Source organism: Periplaneta americana, chromosome 4 (genome assembly GCF_040183065.1).
Source record: "Periplaneta americana isolate PAMFEO1 chromosome 4, P.americana_PAMFEO1_priV1, whole genome shotgun sequence".
Lineage (NCBI taxonomy): Eukaryota > Metazoa > Arthropoda > Insecta > Blattodea > Blattidae > Periplaneta > Periplaneta americana.
The window spans coordinates 177093857-177112824 of record NC_091120.1 but is presented as its reverse complement, the minus strand read 5'-3'; the positions used below and the strand labels follow the sequence as shown (position 1 = coordinate 177112824).

At 36.4% G+C, this 18968-nt stretch overlaps 1 protein-coding gene across 1 annotated transcript in view; it reads right to left on the bottom strand.

Moving 5' to 3' along the window:
* mus301 (mutagen-sensitive 301) overlaps window positions 1–18968 on the bottom strand; it is a gene marked incomplete at its 3' end in the record, with an annotated part of 89526 nt that overhangs the window by 35371 nt on the left and 35187 nt on the right. Inside the window, 4 exon segments of the mRNA XM_069824435.1 lie at window positions 2802–2897; window positions 7591–7748; window positions 10802–10989; window positions 17453–17615. Of these exon segments, the coding sequence (XP_069680536.1) occupies window positions 2802–2897; window positions 7591–7748; window positions 10802–10989; window positions 17453–17615 (605 nt within the window).

Below are 18968 nucleotides of genomic sequence, written 5' to 3'. Positions count from 1 at the left end.
AACGGATACGCAATAAGTTTAAACCCGTACACGGGTACGTAGGAAGTTTAAACGCGTACACGGGTACGCAAGAAGTTTAAACGCGTACACGGGTACGCACGAAGTTTAAACGCGTACACGGGTACGCAGTAACTTTAAACGCGTACACTGGTATGCAAGAAGTTTAAATGCGTACACGGGTACGCACGAAGTTTAAACGCGTACACGGGTACGCACGAAGATTAAACGCGTACACGGGTACACAGAATGTTTAAATGCGTACACGGGTACGCAAGAATTTTAAACCCGTACACGGGTACGCACGAAGTTTAAACGCGTACACGGGTACGCAAGAAGTTTAAACGCGTTTACGGGTATGCAGGAAGTTTAAACGCGTACACGGGTACGCACGAAGTTTAAACGCGTACACGGGTACGCAGGAACTTTAAACGCGTACACTGGTATGCAAGAAGTTTAGAGGCGTACACGGGTACGCACAAAGTTTAAACGCGTACACGGGTACGCACGAAGATTAAACGCGTACACTGGAACACAGTAAGTTTAAACTCGTACACGGGTACGCAGGAACTTTAAACGCGTACACAGGTACGCACGAAGTTTAAACGCGTATACTGGAACAGAGGAAGTTAAACGCGTATAGGGGTACGCAGGAAGTTCAAATGCGTACACGGGCACGCGAGATATTTGACGAGATAAGGCCATGGATTCTCCATAGATTACCTGACATTTGCCTTATGGTTGGGGATAACCTCGGAAAAAAACAAAGTAATCAGCCGAAGTGGGAATCAAACCCGTGCCCGAGCGCAACTCTGGATTGGTAGGCAAGCGCTTTAACTGACTGAGCTACACCGGTGGCTTCTCTAAAGTTCTCCTTACAGATTTTTATAACAGTGAAAGCGTACGGTATGTATTCTAGCCTTTTTAATCACCTCACACCAACCATCTTGGCTAAACACTGAAACTGGTTTTCTCTTAATATTTTCTATCTGTTCAAAACCAGCATCATAGGGCAAAAATGTACAAAATCAAGGACAAGAAACTTGTGTATAATTTCGTCAAAGACTCCAGACTCGGTAAGGGCATGGAATAGTGACATGATTGTTACGTTCTTATTCTGTCCAGGACAGGTACGAGTATAAGCTACCTATTTCGATTTTTTTTTTTCGTTGGCCTACAATCTTCTACTTTTTTCTCCTTTATTTGTAGGAATACATACACACATACAGTAACCTCCATTTTGTCTCACTAAGGTACTACCAACATTGAATACCCCTTAAATGCAGAATTTATTTACATTTTATATTATTTTATATACAGGGTTGGGCAGATAAAACTGGCCCATGTTATGACATTGATAGGTACTAATGATTTGAAACAAACTTCAAATGGAATGAAAATAAAATGCATTTACCTTCATAATAAATGTTGGAAGTGCCCTCCATCTGCATCTAGACACTTCTGTGCACTTCTGAGGAGTCCGGACAGAAGGAGTTCTGTTCCTTGTTACATTTTTTATGGATCCAGTCGTACGCCATTTTCGCACCAAATCTTGAATGCTGCTTTTCGCTGGTACTGAGCGAAGCGGATATTTGTCTCTGAATAATTGCTGTGTTTCCTTAATAGAGCTGGTCTGTGCGTACGCCTCCACAATGAATATTCGCTCTGGTATTGAATAAGTCATGCTTATTTAAAGAACAACTCTTTACATGTGTTTAGAACGTCTGACTTTTAAACAGCAACCAGAAGAGGTTATAAGCAACAATGGCACAAAACACGCGAAAGATACAGTATAGCCAACATTTATATTTTCAAGAAAAAAGAAAGAAAAGAAATCAATACCCTACATAATTTATTTTCCAAATCATATGACATGAGATGGGGCCGGTTTTATCTGCCCAACCCTGTATTATATTTAATATATTATAATAATAGAACAAATCAACACTTTTACATATTTAGGTTGTTCAATAACATATGGTAAAAAATGAAAAATCGATGAAAAATTAAATAAATTCAACTATTTCTGTGGAACAATACGTAGAACACTGGGAAAGAAAATAAGAAAGGAAACATTAATAAAATATTACAAAGTAATGGCAATTCCGTCCCTTCTATACGGCTGCGAATCTTGGGTTCTAAAGAAAAATAAAGAAAGAAGAATTGAAGCAGGTGAAATGAAATTTCTTAGATATGTTGCGGGTTATACCTATTGGACAAAAAAGAAATGAAGTTATTAGAAAAGAATTAAAACTAGATAGTATAATTCAACTTATTAAAGAATATCAACATAATTGGAAAGAACATGTAAACAGAATGCCAACAACAAGTATAACGAGAGCAGCCATGAATTATAATCCATCAGGAAGGAGATCATTAGGAAGACCAGTAAAACGTTGGCGAGATCAATTTTAATGGAGGTGGAACAGTCCGAAAGACCTAAACCAAGAAGAAGAAGAAGAAGAAGAAGATATTAGATCCGGTTATGTTGACAGTGTTGGAGTCAAATAAATTCAAAATGCATACATTGTGATTTGAGTCTTTCTGGAATTGAATTTCATACAAATTTCCAGGAAGGTGATTCTTATTTATTTTTTATATTTCAGGTAAGCATTAAAGCACATACATTACAGATTCACAAAATGAACATTACATGGAAATAGCATGCAAAAATGACAATAACTAAAAAATTACCATCTTGTGCTTTAGGCCCTTATGGAACTAGGTGCCTCATATGTAAAAGTGTACATATGTTCTACTTTCTTACAACAGCTAATAAAATCTAAAGAGTGTAAACACATTACCTTCACTGAGTGTCCATTCATCATACGTGCCATACAGCCTTCTGTTACTCCTAGTACATGGGCTGCCTGTAGTTCTCTTATGCCCAGTTTACTGTACTGGAAAAAAACGTACATAAACATGTAAATGAGGGCTGTATACTCTAATTCAAATTCACTTCATAAAGAATGCACTTAACTTTTAAAATAAGAGTCTGGAATATAATATATAGAATACAGAAAAACCCCTCAAAGGATATCTCTAGCAAATTTTGTTCCTGAAATGGACTACCTTAACATTATGATGCAGTTCATATCTCATTTTATTCCCTTAGAAAACACATGATAAAAGTAGGGTTGCCAGGTTTTCAGAATGCAAATAAAGGAGGAAAATATCTATCTTCGTAGTGTATCCAGCCATTTGCTGACAACACGTGTTCAGAGACGTCGCTAGGGGGGTGCGAAAGGGTGCGCAAGCACCCCTTAAAAAATCGGAGCACCTCTTTCCGCACCCCAAAGAGCAATTTATTAAAAAAAATACTAGGCATAAGTTATTTTGAAGAACAAAAAAAACAATTTCTTGGATGTTAAAAAACTAGTCCCTTAATATATCGTTATGGATATGCTGACCAATAATAATAATAATAATAATAATAATAATAATAATAATAATAATAATAATAATAATACATAGTCATATTAATAAATAGATGTATAGATGTATAGTATGTGCGCAAGTGCATGAGAGACCATTTTGGATTTTTTATGTACCACATTTTTAAATCTCGCACCCCATCCGCCCCCTTGCCCTGATCCTGGCGACGTCACTGCACGTGTTCCACTATGTTGCACTATGAATTTCCTCTTCTTACAAATGATGGGTAGAAAGCACGATGCTTGTTGTATATTCCAGCAGCCACATTCCAAACATGAGGTGTATTCAATATGTATTGGAGAAAGGAGGAGAATTTGAGGGAGGATCTTCTAAAAGAGAGTGCCAACTCAGAGCATGCACTACGAGTAGCATGTTAAAACACAAAGTAAGGTAAAAATATTTAGTCTTACATCATTGAAGCTGTTATGTTACTAATCATTACTTTATTTGTATTAATAAAATTTAGAAGGAACATTAATGACAGATTGGGAAGAGAGGAAGAGGTAATTGCATAGGGTTGTGTTTATACAAACTAGAGTCAACGGCAATTTGGAAGGCGGTAGTCTGCTAGCGTTTGCATCGAGAGAGAAAGATACAGAGAGCCAGGCAGTGTACAACATTGCCACATCGTACTTCACGAGCACGTGCAATACAAATAATGCAGGAGAGAATTTAAATTATCAAAAGACAATAATGGTCTTAGCGGTTGATTACTGGAAGCATGACAACAAACAAAAATCTTTCCTTCACTAACAATATTCTTTGCACGGTTCTCAATCCCACACCACATGCTTCTGCAGTCGTTTCTTGCGTGTTGGCCGCCAGCATGAAGATGGCCAGCAGTGTTCTGCTCGTCAAAGTTTTTAAAATAATTATACACCTTAAACACTATTTTGCGCGCGCGCGCACGCACGCATGCACGCACACACACACACACACACACACACACACAATGTTAGTTTTACTTATTCAATGTATTGAAACACTCACACGTGAACAAACAAACTTGGGAAGAACTTGTTACAGACTGATTCCAATTGGTTCTACTGTACAAGCTTGTGACATCACAACCAGAAGTGCTACTGCGCATGTAGCAGCCGACCGTCTTCCGAACTACCATCTAGTCTAGTAAATAATGTTCTACGAGTACTTTTCTAAATGCAACACATCCTCTCCGTTTCATTCTGATGAAAAATACTCATTTTGGTTTGAAACATTTTTTGTATCTTTACACATACGAGAGACAATCCAAAAACAATATTACTATACCAATACTCAAGTATATAACTATTGCTTGGGAATGAAATTACAGCAGAACCCTGATTTTAGGCGACCTCCATTAAACGTTTTCTCGCATTTAACATTGAAATTTCTACTCTGTGAAGAGATTTATTAAATCTACATACTTAGACTTCAACAAACAAAATTTGATAACACAATCCAAAGGGAAAAAATGGAACTCTCTGCATCAAAATTCACAGTTAATTCCCGATTTACCACGAAAATCGTCTGTAGCTGCATTTAGATTGGCAACAGGCCATGATTGTTTGGCCAAACACCTGCATAGAATTGGAATATATCAGTCCCCTAACTGCCCATTGTGCAACTCAAACCAAGAAATGGATTCGGAACACCTCAAAATCTGTGCTTCATTGGCTGGTCATGATAATATCTTTGAAAAATATTGGAGTGCAAGAGGTCAAATGACTTTATTGTCAAACGCCTGGCATTAGAAAACAACAACAACATTGAAATTTCAGATTAATCGAATAAATCCCACAACACTAAAAAATTATCATTCTTCCTAAGCAAAGCTAACACTGAAAACTACAACAATAAAAACACAGCACACCTGACTTCTTAACTACAACTATAAAGACTGAAAATTCAGATGGTTTAAATTTCAACTTATCAAGATCAGCTGCCAAGCCATCAACCTTCAAGGAAACAACTACCTGAATATTGAAATAAAATTAAAATGTAATATTGTATACATTACACTGGTGGCCATAATTCTGGAAACTTTTTGTTTTTGTACTGAATTATTATAACATCTGCATTGTTGGAAGGAAGTTATTTGGCAATGGACTGAAAGCAAGAGCACCCAGAAAAAATCTATTTCTCAACCAAGGGCAACGAGAAAATCGTGTAAATTGATGGAAAAGTATCAATCATGGACCAATGATGGCTGGGCAAAAGTGATATGAAACGATGAAACAAGGATTTCTATATTTGGAAGTGACGGAGTCAAATACGTTCATCGCCGAAATGGAGAAGCTTTGAATCCTGAGTGTCTAATCGAACAGTCCTTGCAGAAATACTAAGTCCACTGCTGTGTAGGACTTCCTATATCACTTTAGAAGATTTCCTTCGATCTTTCAATGCTAATCCACAAATCTGCCTCACATCTCTTGGACTTACTTTAGGTTTTCTACCAGTCCTAGGTATTGTTTTACAAGATTTTGTGGATTTGTACCTCTGCCATACCTTCTGGACGCCATACACTTTAGCACCATTACCAAGTTTTCTTGCACTTTCCTTGAACGTGTAGCCTTCTTCTCGAAGTGTCACTGCCCTAGAAGGTGTTCAGTCCTTTCGTGGAGCCATTGTGATAAAATGATCAATAAAGCTTGTTGTAAAGCAATCAGGTGTTAACCTAACGAAATCTTAAGTCAGATTAATGATAGAAACACATTAATAATGTCTATATTTTATCCTAACAGTGCTCAACAATGCTTCTAATGATTAACAATAATCTTATAATCAACAATGGACCAGTTTTTATTACAGTAAGTACCGGTAATAAGAAATTATAATGAAATCTGAAATTAATATTTAGAACTTAAACGTCAAGAACATAATTTCCCACATAGTAATGATTATTTATTGTTAAAATATTCAGGATTTAATATAATACCTTTACACTAACCCCATAATTAACGAATCAGTCACGAATAACATTTTCAATTGTATAAATCTGTGAATCAATACAAATGTTATAATAATTCGGTACAAAAACAAAAAGTTTCCAGAATTATGGCCACCAGTGTATACTTTTTTTTTGCTAAAAAAAAGGTCTGAAATCTCCGGAGGGGGAAATATTCTGGAATTCGTGGGGAGGAGGAGTATTTCCATTCCCTCCCCTGGCCATCTTCTGAATTCATGTTTGACTGTGGGGGGTGTGAGGCTGTCAAACTGGAATAAATGCAGGAGTGCCAACTATCTCCTGGGTTACTGTAACTAATGCAGTTGTAGAGGGACTTCTCAATCACACTGTATAACAGTGATTGCCAAAAGCTGTGTCGCGACACATACTCCTGCCTCCACTTAAGCGTAACCATGACATCATACCCCCACTCTCTGTTTATAGCAGCGGACGTACACATGTAATGTTACAAGTGTGTAGGATAGTATGTTTCGATGTCTTTTCCAAAACAGAAAACAGATAATATGTAAAAACTTAATTTTAAGGAGCATGGGAGCAAAAGTATTTCTTTTGTGCAGATGGCAAAAATATGAGATACTTAATTTGTTGTAAAATTTTAAATGAAGTATAAAAGAACAATGTACGTTGTCATTATTGTTCTTGATATAAAGACTACCACGCCCTTACCTGTAAACTGAATATTTCATTAATAAACAAACAATAAAAAGTATCAGCTTCTATGTTTTAATCGGGGTAAAATACTTCGACGTTTTTTTTTTTTTCCGACATATGTAGTGTAATTTGAATATTTCATTAATAAATAAACAATAAAAATTATCGGCTTTTTCAAATATCTGCTGATATAAGTACACGTTCTTTTTATGGTAATTAAGAAAATGTATTTTATTTTATTAATAATACAAAAATAATGAATAGGAGGATAAAAGTTAACATGGAAAAAGTGTGTGTAGTTAATAATAAGAAGAATGTTGTTTTTGTTTTTGGTCACAGTCCGTCTCTGCATTACCTGAGGAGATACCCACTTCACCCCTCTCCCTGTGATAGTGGTGTGCGGGTTGCTTTTCTATTACGTCACAATTTCGTTGTGTTTGGCAACCGCTGCTGTATAAGCTAACACTGCTGAAAACCCTGTACACCTCCAGCTAGGGAATTATATTATGTTTCCAATTTTGATGCATAGATTTTTCTTAGTTAATATAAATCTTACTCACCACAGAGAAGTATACAGTAGGATTGGGCTTTATCTGATTCATGAGGTCATATGGAGTCACCAGGTACAACAGATGTATATATGACAGCACCACCAGGCTTGACTGAGCTTGCACCAGATCTCTATGCAATGTGCGGGCAAGAGACAGTTGCACACATCCTGCAATACAACCCCGACACGCAACTGTAAGTTCTTTCCATCAGATAATGTTCTAATTTGCTGAACATTTTTAAGTCACAGTAATGGATCAAGACTAAGCACTTCACATTCACCGAGCCAAGAAAAATTTAATAACAACAACAACAATAATAATAATAATAATAATAATAATAATAATAATAATAATAATAATAATAATTTTATTCACTAAATAAATATATAAAAAAGAACGCCTTTATCATTAACATTATGGTACCCAGCTACCAGATAATAAAGCAGAAGTTCAAAAATATTCCAAAATGTTCATTCATCTGTGTATTGTATACACAGACAAAGATAAGTGTGGGTTTGTGGAAGACATCCCCACAATCTAACTACTAAACTTACTAACAAAAACTGAAGTAAATGGAAAAAAAATTATTTGAATCCTAATCCTATCCAAATTATCCCAAAAGCAAGAATATCCGTCATAATGGAAACTTGTAAGAACTCTTCAAATTGTGTTGAACATATCAAACAGTATGGAATTCTATCATATGGCCCTGCAAAAGTTTAATACTGGGAGAAAAAACTCCAAGAAAACGAAGAAGTAGAATAAAACAAGAAAATGATGGTGGTGATGGTGGTGATGGTGATAATTTCTCGAAACCTTGTACAGTATATTAGAATAGGCAATAAAATATCTTTTGTACATTAAAAGAACAGAATAACATATGTGGATTAATACAAACAGAATAGCATCTGTATAATAGAATACACAAATAGAATATTCTCTGTATACTACACTAGGCTAATAAATTGTCCTTTATATATTAAAAGACTAATAGAATATCCTTTGTATATATCCTGTGTATATTAACTAGAATATCCTCTGTATACTAAAATAGGCTAATAAAATGCCCTTTGTATATTAAAAGACTAATAGAATATTCTTTGTATATATCCTGTGTATATTAAATCAGACATACAGAATAAACTGTGTAGATTAATACAAATAGAATATCATCTGTATAATACAATAAACAAATAGAATATCCTTCTGTATACTAAAATATGCTAATAAAATATTCTTTTTATATTAAAAGACTAATAGAATATACCCTATGTATATTAAATCAGACATATAGAATAACCTTTGTAGATTAATACAAATAAAATTCATCTGTATAATACAATATAGAATACCCTTTGTATACTAAAATAGACTAATAAAATATCATTTGTATATTAAAATATTAATAGAATACTCTTTCTATATCCTCTGTATATTAAATTAGATATATAGAATAACCTTAGCAGATTAATACAAATTGAATATCATCTCTATAATACAATAAATAAATAGAATATCCTCTGTATACTAAAATAGGCTAATAAAATATTTATATATTAAAAGTGTAATAGAATATCTTTGTATATATCCTGCATATATTAAATCAGACATATAAAATAACCTTTGTAGATTAATACAAATAGAATATCATCTGTATAATACAATATACAATTAGAATATCCTCTGTATTCAAAAATAGATTAATACAATATCCTTTGTATATTAAAACAGACAAATATATTTTTTATCCTCAACACTGTCATCATCATCATCATCATCATCATCATCATCATCATCATCATCATCATCGACCACCTCATGGTTTGGGAGATTCTCTCATTCTGATATGAATTACAGTTAAACCTCATTGCAGCATTCCCGCAATCATCGTTTTCGCGTCTTTTTCGTTCCCCCTCCCCCTGAAAGAAACTCATATAAATAATGCAATCTTTTAGCGGCTGCATCATTCTTTCAACTATCATTTTATCGCATCGATCTTACAGCAATCATAATCTCAAAGTAATATTTTCCCGCATGAATAGTTTTCTATTAATTTTAAAGGATGACCTCTGTGCTTTCAATGTCTTTGAACTAAGTGAAGACTTGGCAACTTAATTGTCGAGAGTAACACCACGCTTGTGAAGCATTGCTTCATTATGGACAATAACGAACTTTCACACATGTCCCTTTTGAGCTGTACTTCACAGCAAGTGGTTCTGTGCATTCTTGTCTGCTTTGTTTTTTATCAGTTTCCATTGTTATTATCTTTTCAAATATCTTGTTTCATTCATTTCTATCGCAAGTTTGCAACTTCGATAGATATATTTAAAATAACTTTTACTTTGTGAATATCATTAATAAATAATTTACTATTTTGGCAGATAAGTGCGATGGATTTAGAGCCAATCTGTACTATTCGATAATGTATCGCAATTGATCAATATACACACATATCAAAATAAAGCAAAGATGGCGTACAGCACAACTTAAAGTGCAAACAAAAATACAACATTACGAGCCATACCTTTTAGGATGTTACACTGTTTAAGATAAAAATTAAAATTAAATGCATTGATTATGTGGATATTCCTCCTATAAATTTTATAGGACAGTAGGATACGTCCATAAAGCTGCAGCATCTATCACACGTGCAAATACAGCAAATTTTAATGATTTCCCAATATTATCATTTTTCCATATTCATTTTGTTCTCCATCCCCATAAAAAAAGATGGATCGAGGTTTCACTGTACCACTTCATAAACTGAAGAGTTAAATTACAATTAAACCATATGATGGAATGAACTGCCTCTAACAATTCAAAATATCTTTTTGGTTTGATTGTCAGAGAAATACAGTTAGGCTAACTTCAGTGTCACCTTAATAACAGCAGCCTAACTAATTAGCTCCAATAATAAAAACTAGTCGAACATAGGGAGCCATTTGAAATGAATCTGCCAAAAAGAGCATCTGAAAGAAATAGCTACCAAAGTAAGATTATAAACAGCATATCGTCATTGCACCTTCAAAATCTGTGCATTTAAGCATATTTTTCAGGAGCAAGAAAAAAGCATTATTACTTTTAATTTCCTTGATTATCAAAGCTATTTTCAGTATAATTACATCATTTTTCATGTAATGATTGAAATTATGTTTAAATGCACATAGAGGATTTTGGAGGTGCAGCGACAATATACAGTAGTTATGAAAAACATACATACCTTTTATTGCAGCTTTACCGAGTTTGCTTATCCTGAGTTCTGTGTCATTTTGTAAATAAACTGTCCTCGCAGTTTTATTTTTTTTATCAATGGATGGTGATGAATTTCGTCTTACTGGAGACTCTGATGTGTCTAATATATGAACAGACACATTGCTGCTATTATCAAGCACAATGCTTGAATCTGGGCTGTCAAACAAAGAAAACAGAGTTATTATTAACAGATAAACGTCATTACATACTGCTGTACAATCAAGGAAACATTAAATAGGGAAAAAAAATTACGCACCACCAAGATGACACATACTGTCACAATACAGTCCTTTAACACGTCACTAGTGAGCAACTTTAGCTATCAGCAGGGTGCTCCTACACATTGGTTACACAGATGGCACAGTATCAGCGATTAGACAAACCACTAAACATTACTTACTGGCTTTTAAGGAACCCAGAGGTTCATTGCCACCCTCACATAAGCCCGCCATTGGTCCCTATCCTGAGCAAGATTAATCCATTCTCTATCATCACCGAGGCTTATTTGAAGAATTCGTAACAAGCTGTTTTTTTACGGTGATGGGTTGTTAGCCCTTCGCCCAACCCCCAAGCTGGAGGACCACCCCTTATCGGCAGCCCATGACTGCTTATTCAATATATTCACAGCTACCCTCCATATCTGGAGGCTGTCTCCTCGATCCACAACCTGACGCACCATGCCGTGGTGATAGGGACCCACAATACATGGACTGAACATTTATATATATATATATATACTTACTTACAAATGGCTTTTAAGGAACCGGAAGGCTCATTGCCGCCCTCACATAAGCCCGCCAGCGGTCCCTATCCTGTGCAAGATTAATCCAGTCTCTATCATCATATCCCACCTTCCTCAAATCCATTTTAATATTATCCTCCATCTACGTCTCGGCCTCCCCAAAGGTCTTTTTCCCTCCGGTCTCCCAACTAACACTCTATATGCATTTCTGGATTCGCCCATACGTGCTACATGCCCTGCCCATCTCAAACGTCTGGATTTAATGTTCCTAATTATGTCAGGTGAAGAATACAATGCGTGCAGTTCTGCATTGTGTAACTTTCTCCATTCTCCTGTAACTTCATCCCGCTTAGCCCCAAATATTTTCCTAAGCACCTTATTCTCAAACACCCTTAACCTATGTTCCTCTCTCAGAGTGAGAGTCAAGTTTCACAACCATACAGGACAACCGGTAATATAACTGTTTTATAAATTCTAACTTTCAGATTTTTTGACAGCAGACTAGATGATAAAAGCTTCTCAACCGAATAATAGCATGCATTTCCCATATTTATTCTGCATTTAATTTCCTCCCGAGTGTCATTTATATTTGTTACTGTTATATATATATATATATATATATATATATATATATATATATATATATATATATACAAATTAGACATTCAACCATGATGGCAGCTGGAAGCACGCTGCTTGCTAGCAGAGTTGGATATTCATAGCCCCTTAAATCAAGTGCAGAGACTGCTCATGCAAATTACAATTACAAAACCTTCTCCCTTTGTCATAGAAGATGTTAGAAATGATGTCCTTGTGCCGTCACACATTTCTCACATCTTTTAAGAAAATTTGCATTAACTGGTTCTTCTTCTGAAATTGCTGCAATTTCCCTTTTCATATTGTCTTTCAGTTCTTCCAAAGTATAGGGTTATTCCAATGCACTATATTTTTGAAGTTCCCTATAAATACAAATCAATCGCAAATGGTAAATCTGGAGATTGCACTGGCCATGTTTCCTTATTCTTGCTTCAAAAATTTCCGCAATTAATGGTAATGAGAGATCAGCTGAATGTAGCACAGTCTTGTTGAAACAATGCCTGTGTATATTCAATGTCATGTAATTCTTCTAGGAACAGTGTGCTTATGTTATGGTGTACCTCTGTGCATTCAAGATATTTTAAAAAAATGTAGGCCCTATAATAGCATTCACTGCGCAAAATACACTGTTTTTTTGGTATGCAATGGCATTTTGTGTACAAGATCAGGTTTTTCTACACACCAGTATTAATTGTTCTGTGTCGCTATATCATCACATAAATAAAACCATACTTCATCCATGAAAAAAATTAAATATGGATCAAAAGAGCGATTATAAACATTATTCAACAACCAAGTGCACAAATTTACTCTACTCATATTATCACATGGCTGCAATTTCTCAACAAATGAAGTGGTACATGGCTATTTTTTATTAGACATATTAATTTGGAGATCTTACAGTGGATATTCTTGTAATACCATATGCGATTTTTTATGGAGAAACTTAAATAATGAATAAAATAAAGTGTATCAGAATAACCCACATATGTTGAAAGAACTGAAACACAATATAAGAAGGGAAATTGCAGCAATTTCAAAAGAAGTAATGCGTGTTAATGCTGATTTTCTTCAAAGGTGTGAGAAATGTATGGCAACACAAGGACTTCATTTCCAACATCTTCTATGACAAAAATAGGTGGTTATTCTAATTTGCATGAGCAATCTATGCATGTGACTTAAGGGCTATGAATATACAACTCTGCTGGCAAACAGCGTGTTTCTAGGTGCCATGAACGGCTGCAAACTCACGGATGAAGTTCTATTTGAAGACTGAGTATATATATATATATACCGAATGTCCCAAGATTCCAGTCTCATAAACGGAACATAGTAAATGTAAAGACACATTCTATTCTAATTGTAATAATAAAAATAAAAATTAATGCCCCACAATATCGTTAAACATATGGATACGAGCATGAAAATGTCTTTGTAGATTATGTAACATTTCTGGTGTGACAGTGCGGCATGAAGCACGTACGAGGCCTGTCTAAAAAGTATCCGACCTTAATTTTTCCCGCGTAAAGTTGTGATTCTAAGGCGGCGCCACTGTGCATGGTGGAAGGAGGAACTGTAATGCGCATGCTTGAATTTTTTCACCGCATTCGCTTGTGCCAGTCACTGGCTGGTGGTCGCCAAGTAAGGTGCTGTTCTAGGTGTTTGTCGGATTTAGTTTTCTCGCAAGATGACTGAACGAATTGAGCAAAGATACTGCATCAAATTTTGTCAAAAGCTTGGTGATTCTCAAAGTCAAACAATTCGTAAGATTCAGCAGGTGTTTGGGGAAGATGCGATGGGTGTAACACAAATTAAGGAGTGGTTCAACCGATTCAAAGATGGCCGCACATCAGCGGAGAGTGAGCAGCATTGTGGCAGGCCCCAAACTGCTCGGAGTGCAGCTGTTGTTGAGAGGGTGCGAAATTTGGTGATGGCAGATCGTCGTTTGACCGTGCGGGAGATTGCCGAAGAGGTTGGAGTGAGTAAAGATTCTGCACATGCAATTTTGCGTGATGATTTGAACATGAACCGAGTGGCTGCGAAATTCTTGCCCAAGTTGTTGTCCCCGGAACAAAAGGACCTCCGTCGTGACGTTGCACAGGACCTTCTGGACACCGCCAACACTGATCCTGGGTTTCTGAACACCGTGATAACTGGAGATGAGTCATGGGTGTACGGGTACGACCCAGGAACAAAAAGACAGTCGTCGCAATGGAAGCATCCCGAGTCTCCAAGGCCGAAGAAAGCGCGGCAGGTGCGAAGCAAAATCAAGGTGATGCTGACTGTTTTCTTTGATGTCCGTGGAATTGTGCATCACGAATACGCACCGGAAGGACAAATGGTGACAAAGGAGTACTATCACGATGTTCTCCGGCGACTCCGTGATGCAGTTCGGCGCAAAAGACCAGACATGTGGACGGCGAACAACTGGCACTTGCATCACGACAACGCCCCCGCACATTCATCCCAATTGATACACACTTTCTTGGCCAAACATGGAATTACAACCGTTCACCAACCTCCCTACTCTCCAGACCTGGCGCCTTGCGACTTCTGGTTGTTTCCAAAATTGAAGACACCACTGAAAGGATCCCATTTTGAGAGTAGAGAAGAGATAATGCGGAATGCGACGACGCAGCTGAACACCATTCCAAAAGAAGACTTCCAGAGGTGTTTCCGGCAGTGGAAGGATCGGTGGGCTAAGTGTGTGCAAGCACAAGGGGCCTACTTTGAAGGGGATTAGGGTCCCAACCCCGTCAGGTATTTGAAATATTTTTTCTGGCTAAAGGTCGGATAATTTTTAGACAGACCTCGTATGTTTTTTTTTGCTGAAATTGAACGTGAGCGTGTGTTGTAGACGACAAACTTAATATATCTTCTCTGTCATCCACAACACAGTCTATTTTCGTCTACCTGAAACAAAGACTGTAATTATCACCTATGGGACTGTACTTTTGGGACATTCTGTATAACAAGATTGAGGTTCTGGCTGATATAGCTCGTGCAAGGAACGATTACCGAAAAGTAATGATGACGTTACTGTTTGTTTTGACGTGTGTATGTAGGCATGCCAAGGGGGCAAGAGGTACAGGCCGATGAAAGTACTGCCTCTTGCAAGAAGATGAACAAATGAGGACATTGCTGTGGAAATAAAGAATGTAGCAAGAGAAAAACTCGAAGCTAATTAAACGCGCAACATATGTTTATGAATAAAATAATTATACCGTGTGATACAAGACACGTATTCACATGCAATGGAACAAACTGAAGTCATAATGTAAGACTGATTCTATCATTTCTCTTCCGACTGTACTCTTGAATATCATTCAAGATATCTCATGACCTTTCCTGTCACCCACTCTTCCTTATCACAGTGTTTCATTCGCATTCCTTCCATTGGTATTCCCTGCTTGTGAGACCTATATCTATTACTAGGTAGTACATCTCACTTGACGATATATGTCAGAGGAAGAACAATTGAGTAGCTTAATATCAAAGGGAACATCTGACCTCAGATCGAAATTTAGATAATGTGGATTTTTATACATTTTTTCATGCTCTTTTCAGTTATGGTGAACTATATGCAGACTCTAACACTACATCTATAAAAATAAATTGTGTTAAAATATTACAAAGAACCTCTAGATCAAAAGTATGGAGACAACAGCTGTCCGTCTTTGATATTAAACTACTCAATTGTTTCAATACATCTGAAATCTGATTAGTGTACTATGTTACTGATCAGCAATGTATGCAATGGAGGGGGAAAGGAACTGGCTACTCTACCCCATTATCTCCTGGCTTAGTTTCCTCATGAGTGATGCCTTATTGGTGTCACTTGTGAGGTTCACACCATTCTACGGACAGCTGACTAAACAACAATATAGAGGGTGTAAGTAATATAACTTTGCAGATTTTAGTAGCTTATTCTCTGGATAGAGTGCTACAAAAAATTCTAATAACAAATTAGTCCCAAATCAGTACTTTTCTCGGAAAAAAATAATTTTCCCCTAAATGTTAAAACTGTTTTATTCGACAAGTACTATCTGTATGATCCTGAATTTTACTCTTATCATTAGAGAAATTGATAAGGAATGATTTATCCCTTTGGAGTTTTTCAATAAAATGGACGATTTTCTTGCAAATTAAAATAAAAAGATTAACACATATCATTATTTCCTGCCATTAGAAAGTCTGGCAATCCTACTGACTAAAGGCTGGTTCACAATAAACCGGGAACGAGAACCAGAATGAAAACAAGAAGCAGAGGACGTGAATATGAAAATTTTTGATTCACAATAAACCGAGAACGTAGACGACTATGCATATCGATATGCATGTCAATAACGATATGTAAAGTCGATATTACGCATTCTGATGTTATTTGTGTATAACTGACCAATGGTGTTCTCTCATGAGTACAAGGCAGCCAACATAAACACAGGTTAACCAACTTCGAAATTTCAACTGAAACATTTCATTAGGTACAGTACTATAAATATGCCCATGCATCTTTTATTGAATTGAAGCGTGAATATGTAGTGTGTAATACAACCAATACAGTAATAAAATATGATTCGCTTCCAATCGGTGTTCAAAGATGCAGCTATTGAAAGCCACGTATTCTCCTTCATTTTCTCATCTTTATACGAGGCGCGCCACTTATCGTAAACGTGAGTATTTTCCTCAACACTCAATATTAGAATCTCATCAAATAAAACTTGCTCCATGATGCACAGCACAGAACAAAATAATGCATAGGTTATGTCACGGTCTTCTTGATACAAAATATACGACGACAAAATAGCTTTTAGATTGCAATAGAATGAATCTAGTGGGCTGTGATCGGAAACGTGAACGCCAAAGTTGAAACTTGGCCAACTCTCTGTTCCCGATCTCGGGTTCCGGCAAGCTTTTCGTTAATTGTGAATGCTCACATTTAAATGTATACATTTTAACAATTTTACCGTTTTCGTTCCGATTCTCGTTTCCGGTTTATTGTGAACCAGCCTTAACTAAAGGACAGAACTCAGCTGTTCACACTGAGTGAATGTGTGGTTTCGAATGTGAGCCGGAGACATGCTCTTGCCAAACTATGCAGACTTTCAGTCTAATTTTCTAATTCACCATGCACTTAATTACAAAAGATATAATAGATTCTTTATTTATCTTAATGTGTACTGCCTCTTTAATCCGCATAGTTATATCACTTTTACCCTGTATATATGTCAACTATCACGATTAAATACTACGAACACAAGAAAAGGAAATTAGTTTCACCTGGAATTTTCGTTAGTAACTGTTTTTAAAGCTTCTAGACGAATCAGTGCAATTATTGCTTCGTCAATCAAAAAATGTAAATCTACACCTAGTCTGGAAGCTTGAATTGATAATAATGAACAATCCATCAGTTTTCTTAATGCTGATCTCGTGGTTGCAATACCTGAAACAGAAAAAACGACTTTAGGAACATGCTATGCATAAATGACTACTGTAAATATAAATACAGACTATTACACGAAGTCCCATGACGTCAAACTGAGGACTTATAAATAATTTCACATTTTTGCTATGTTTTTTTTTTTTCTATCGCAATGTTTTCTTAAATCTTTACATATACTTTCACTTTTAGTTGAAGACTTGAAATAAAAAAGGCTCCAAGTGCCATAAAAAGAAATTGTGAAATTGTGTGCAAAATGGGATCTATATGCCAAGCCCTATAATGTATAAAAGGCTCGAACTGTCACGAATGAAAATGTAGTACCAACTACCAAATGCAATAGACAGATAACATGCGGTTTAACTGCCACTGTTGTTAACATATGAAAGGCTCTATGTTCCGCGCACTTCCTCCTCATAGTTAGTTTAAATGCGGAGGCGGCAGATGTTTGTAAGAGTTTGAATGAAAAGAAACGACGAATTAAAGGAGAAGATACTGCGGCTGCAATGAAAAAAAGCTGAAAAATGGAGGAAATGAATACATACAGCTCGACCAAGTTAAGTCTGCGAGCTGAGAGGGGAAGTTGGAGACAGTTCTGTAGTGAAAGGAGGCAGTAATGAGAGGAGAACAGTACAGTCTCATATGACAGCAAAGATTTCCTACTGCACTTCAGTTCATAGAGCTGTAACAATTTAAGATGCTTTGAAATAGACTGTACTTCTACTTCTGCTTGACAGTGAGGTTTGGCGTTCTGATTGGCAAGCGTGAGCGTAGGAGAGAAAGTTGCATGAGGGGGGAGACAGCGTAACTGTTGCCTTTATCTGAAGACAAGGACAACAAATGCGTGCGCTCCGTAGTGTATTTTAAACGAAGTGCACACGTTGAAATCTGAGCATCAAGTGACCTATGTGGCAACTGTGTTTTGCCTCTACATTCCATCCTGATATCCCCGCTTGCAGACTTGACTTGGACGAGCTGTAAGTTCAAATAACAAACATGCTCCTGCAAAAGCTCGTCCAGCACAGGAGGTAAGTCTCATTACTAATCACTAACCTACACCATACCTGGACAGACTGTTTATTCTTGTTCTTTTTGCATGAAAGCAACAATAAGGTCTCACTAAATTATGTTGGTTGTGACAACAGAAAAAACTGGTAGACTACAGGGTTCTCCATCTTGCTTTCAGAGTCGGTGTGCATGGAAGTATAAATGCAATAACCTCAGTTATGAACACAAGGTCGGGCTGTTTGAAGATTTTTATGACCTGGAAGATATTGAAAAGCGAGGGAGTTACTTGATGGGGCTGATGCAAGTATCACATGTTAAAAGATGATGTCATGGTACCTACGATGACCC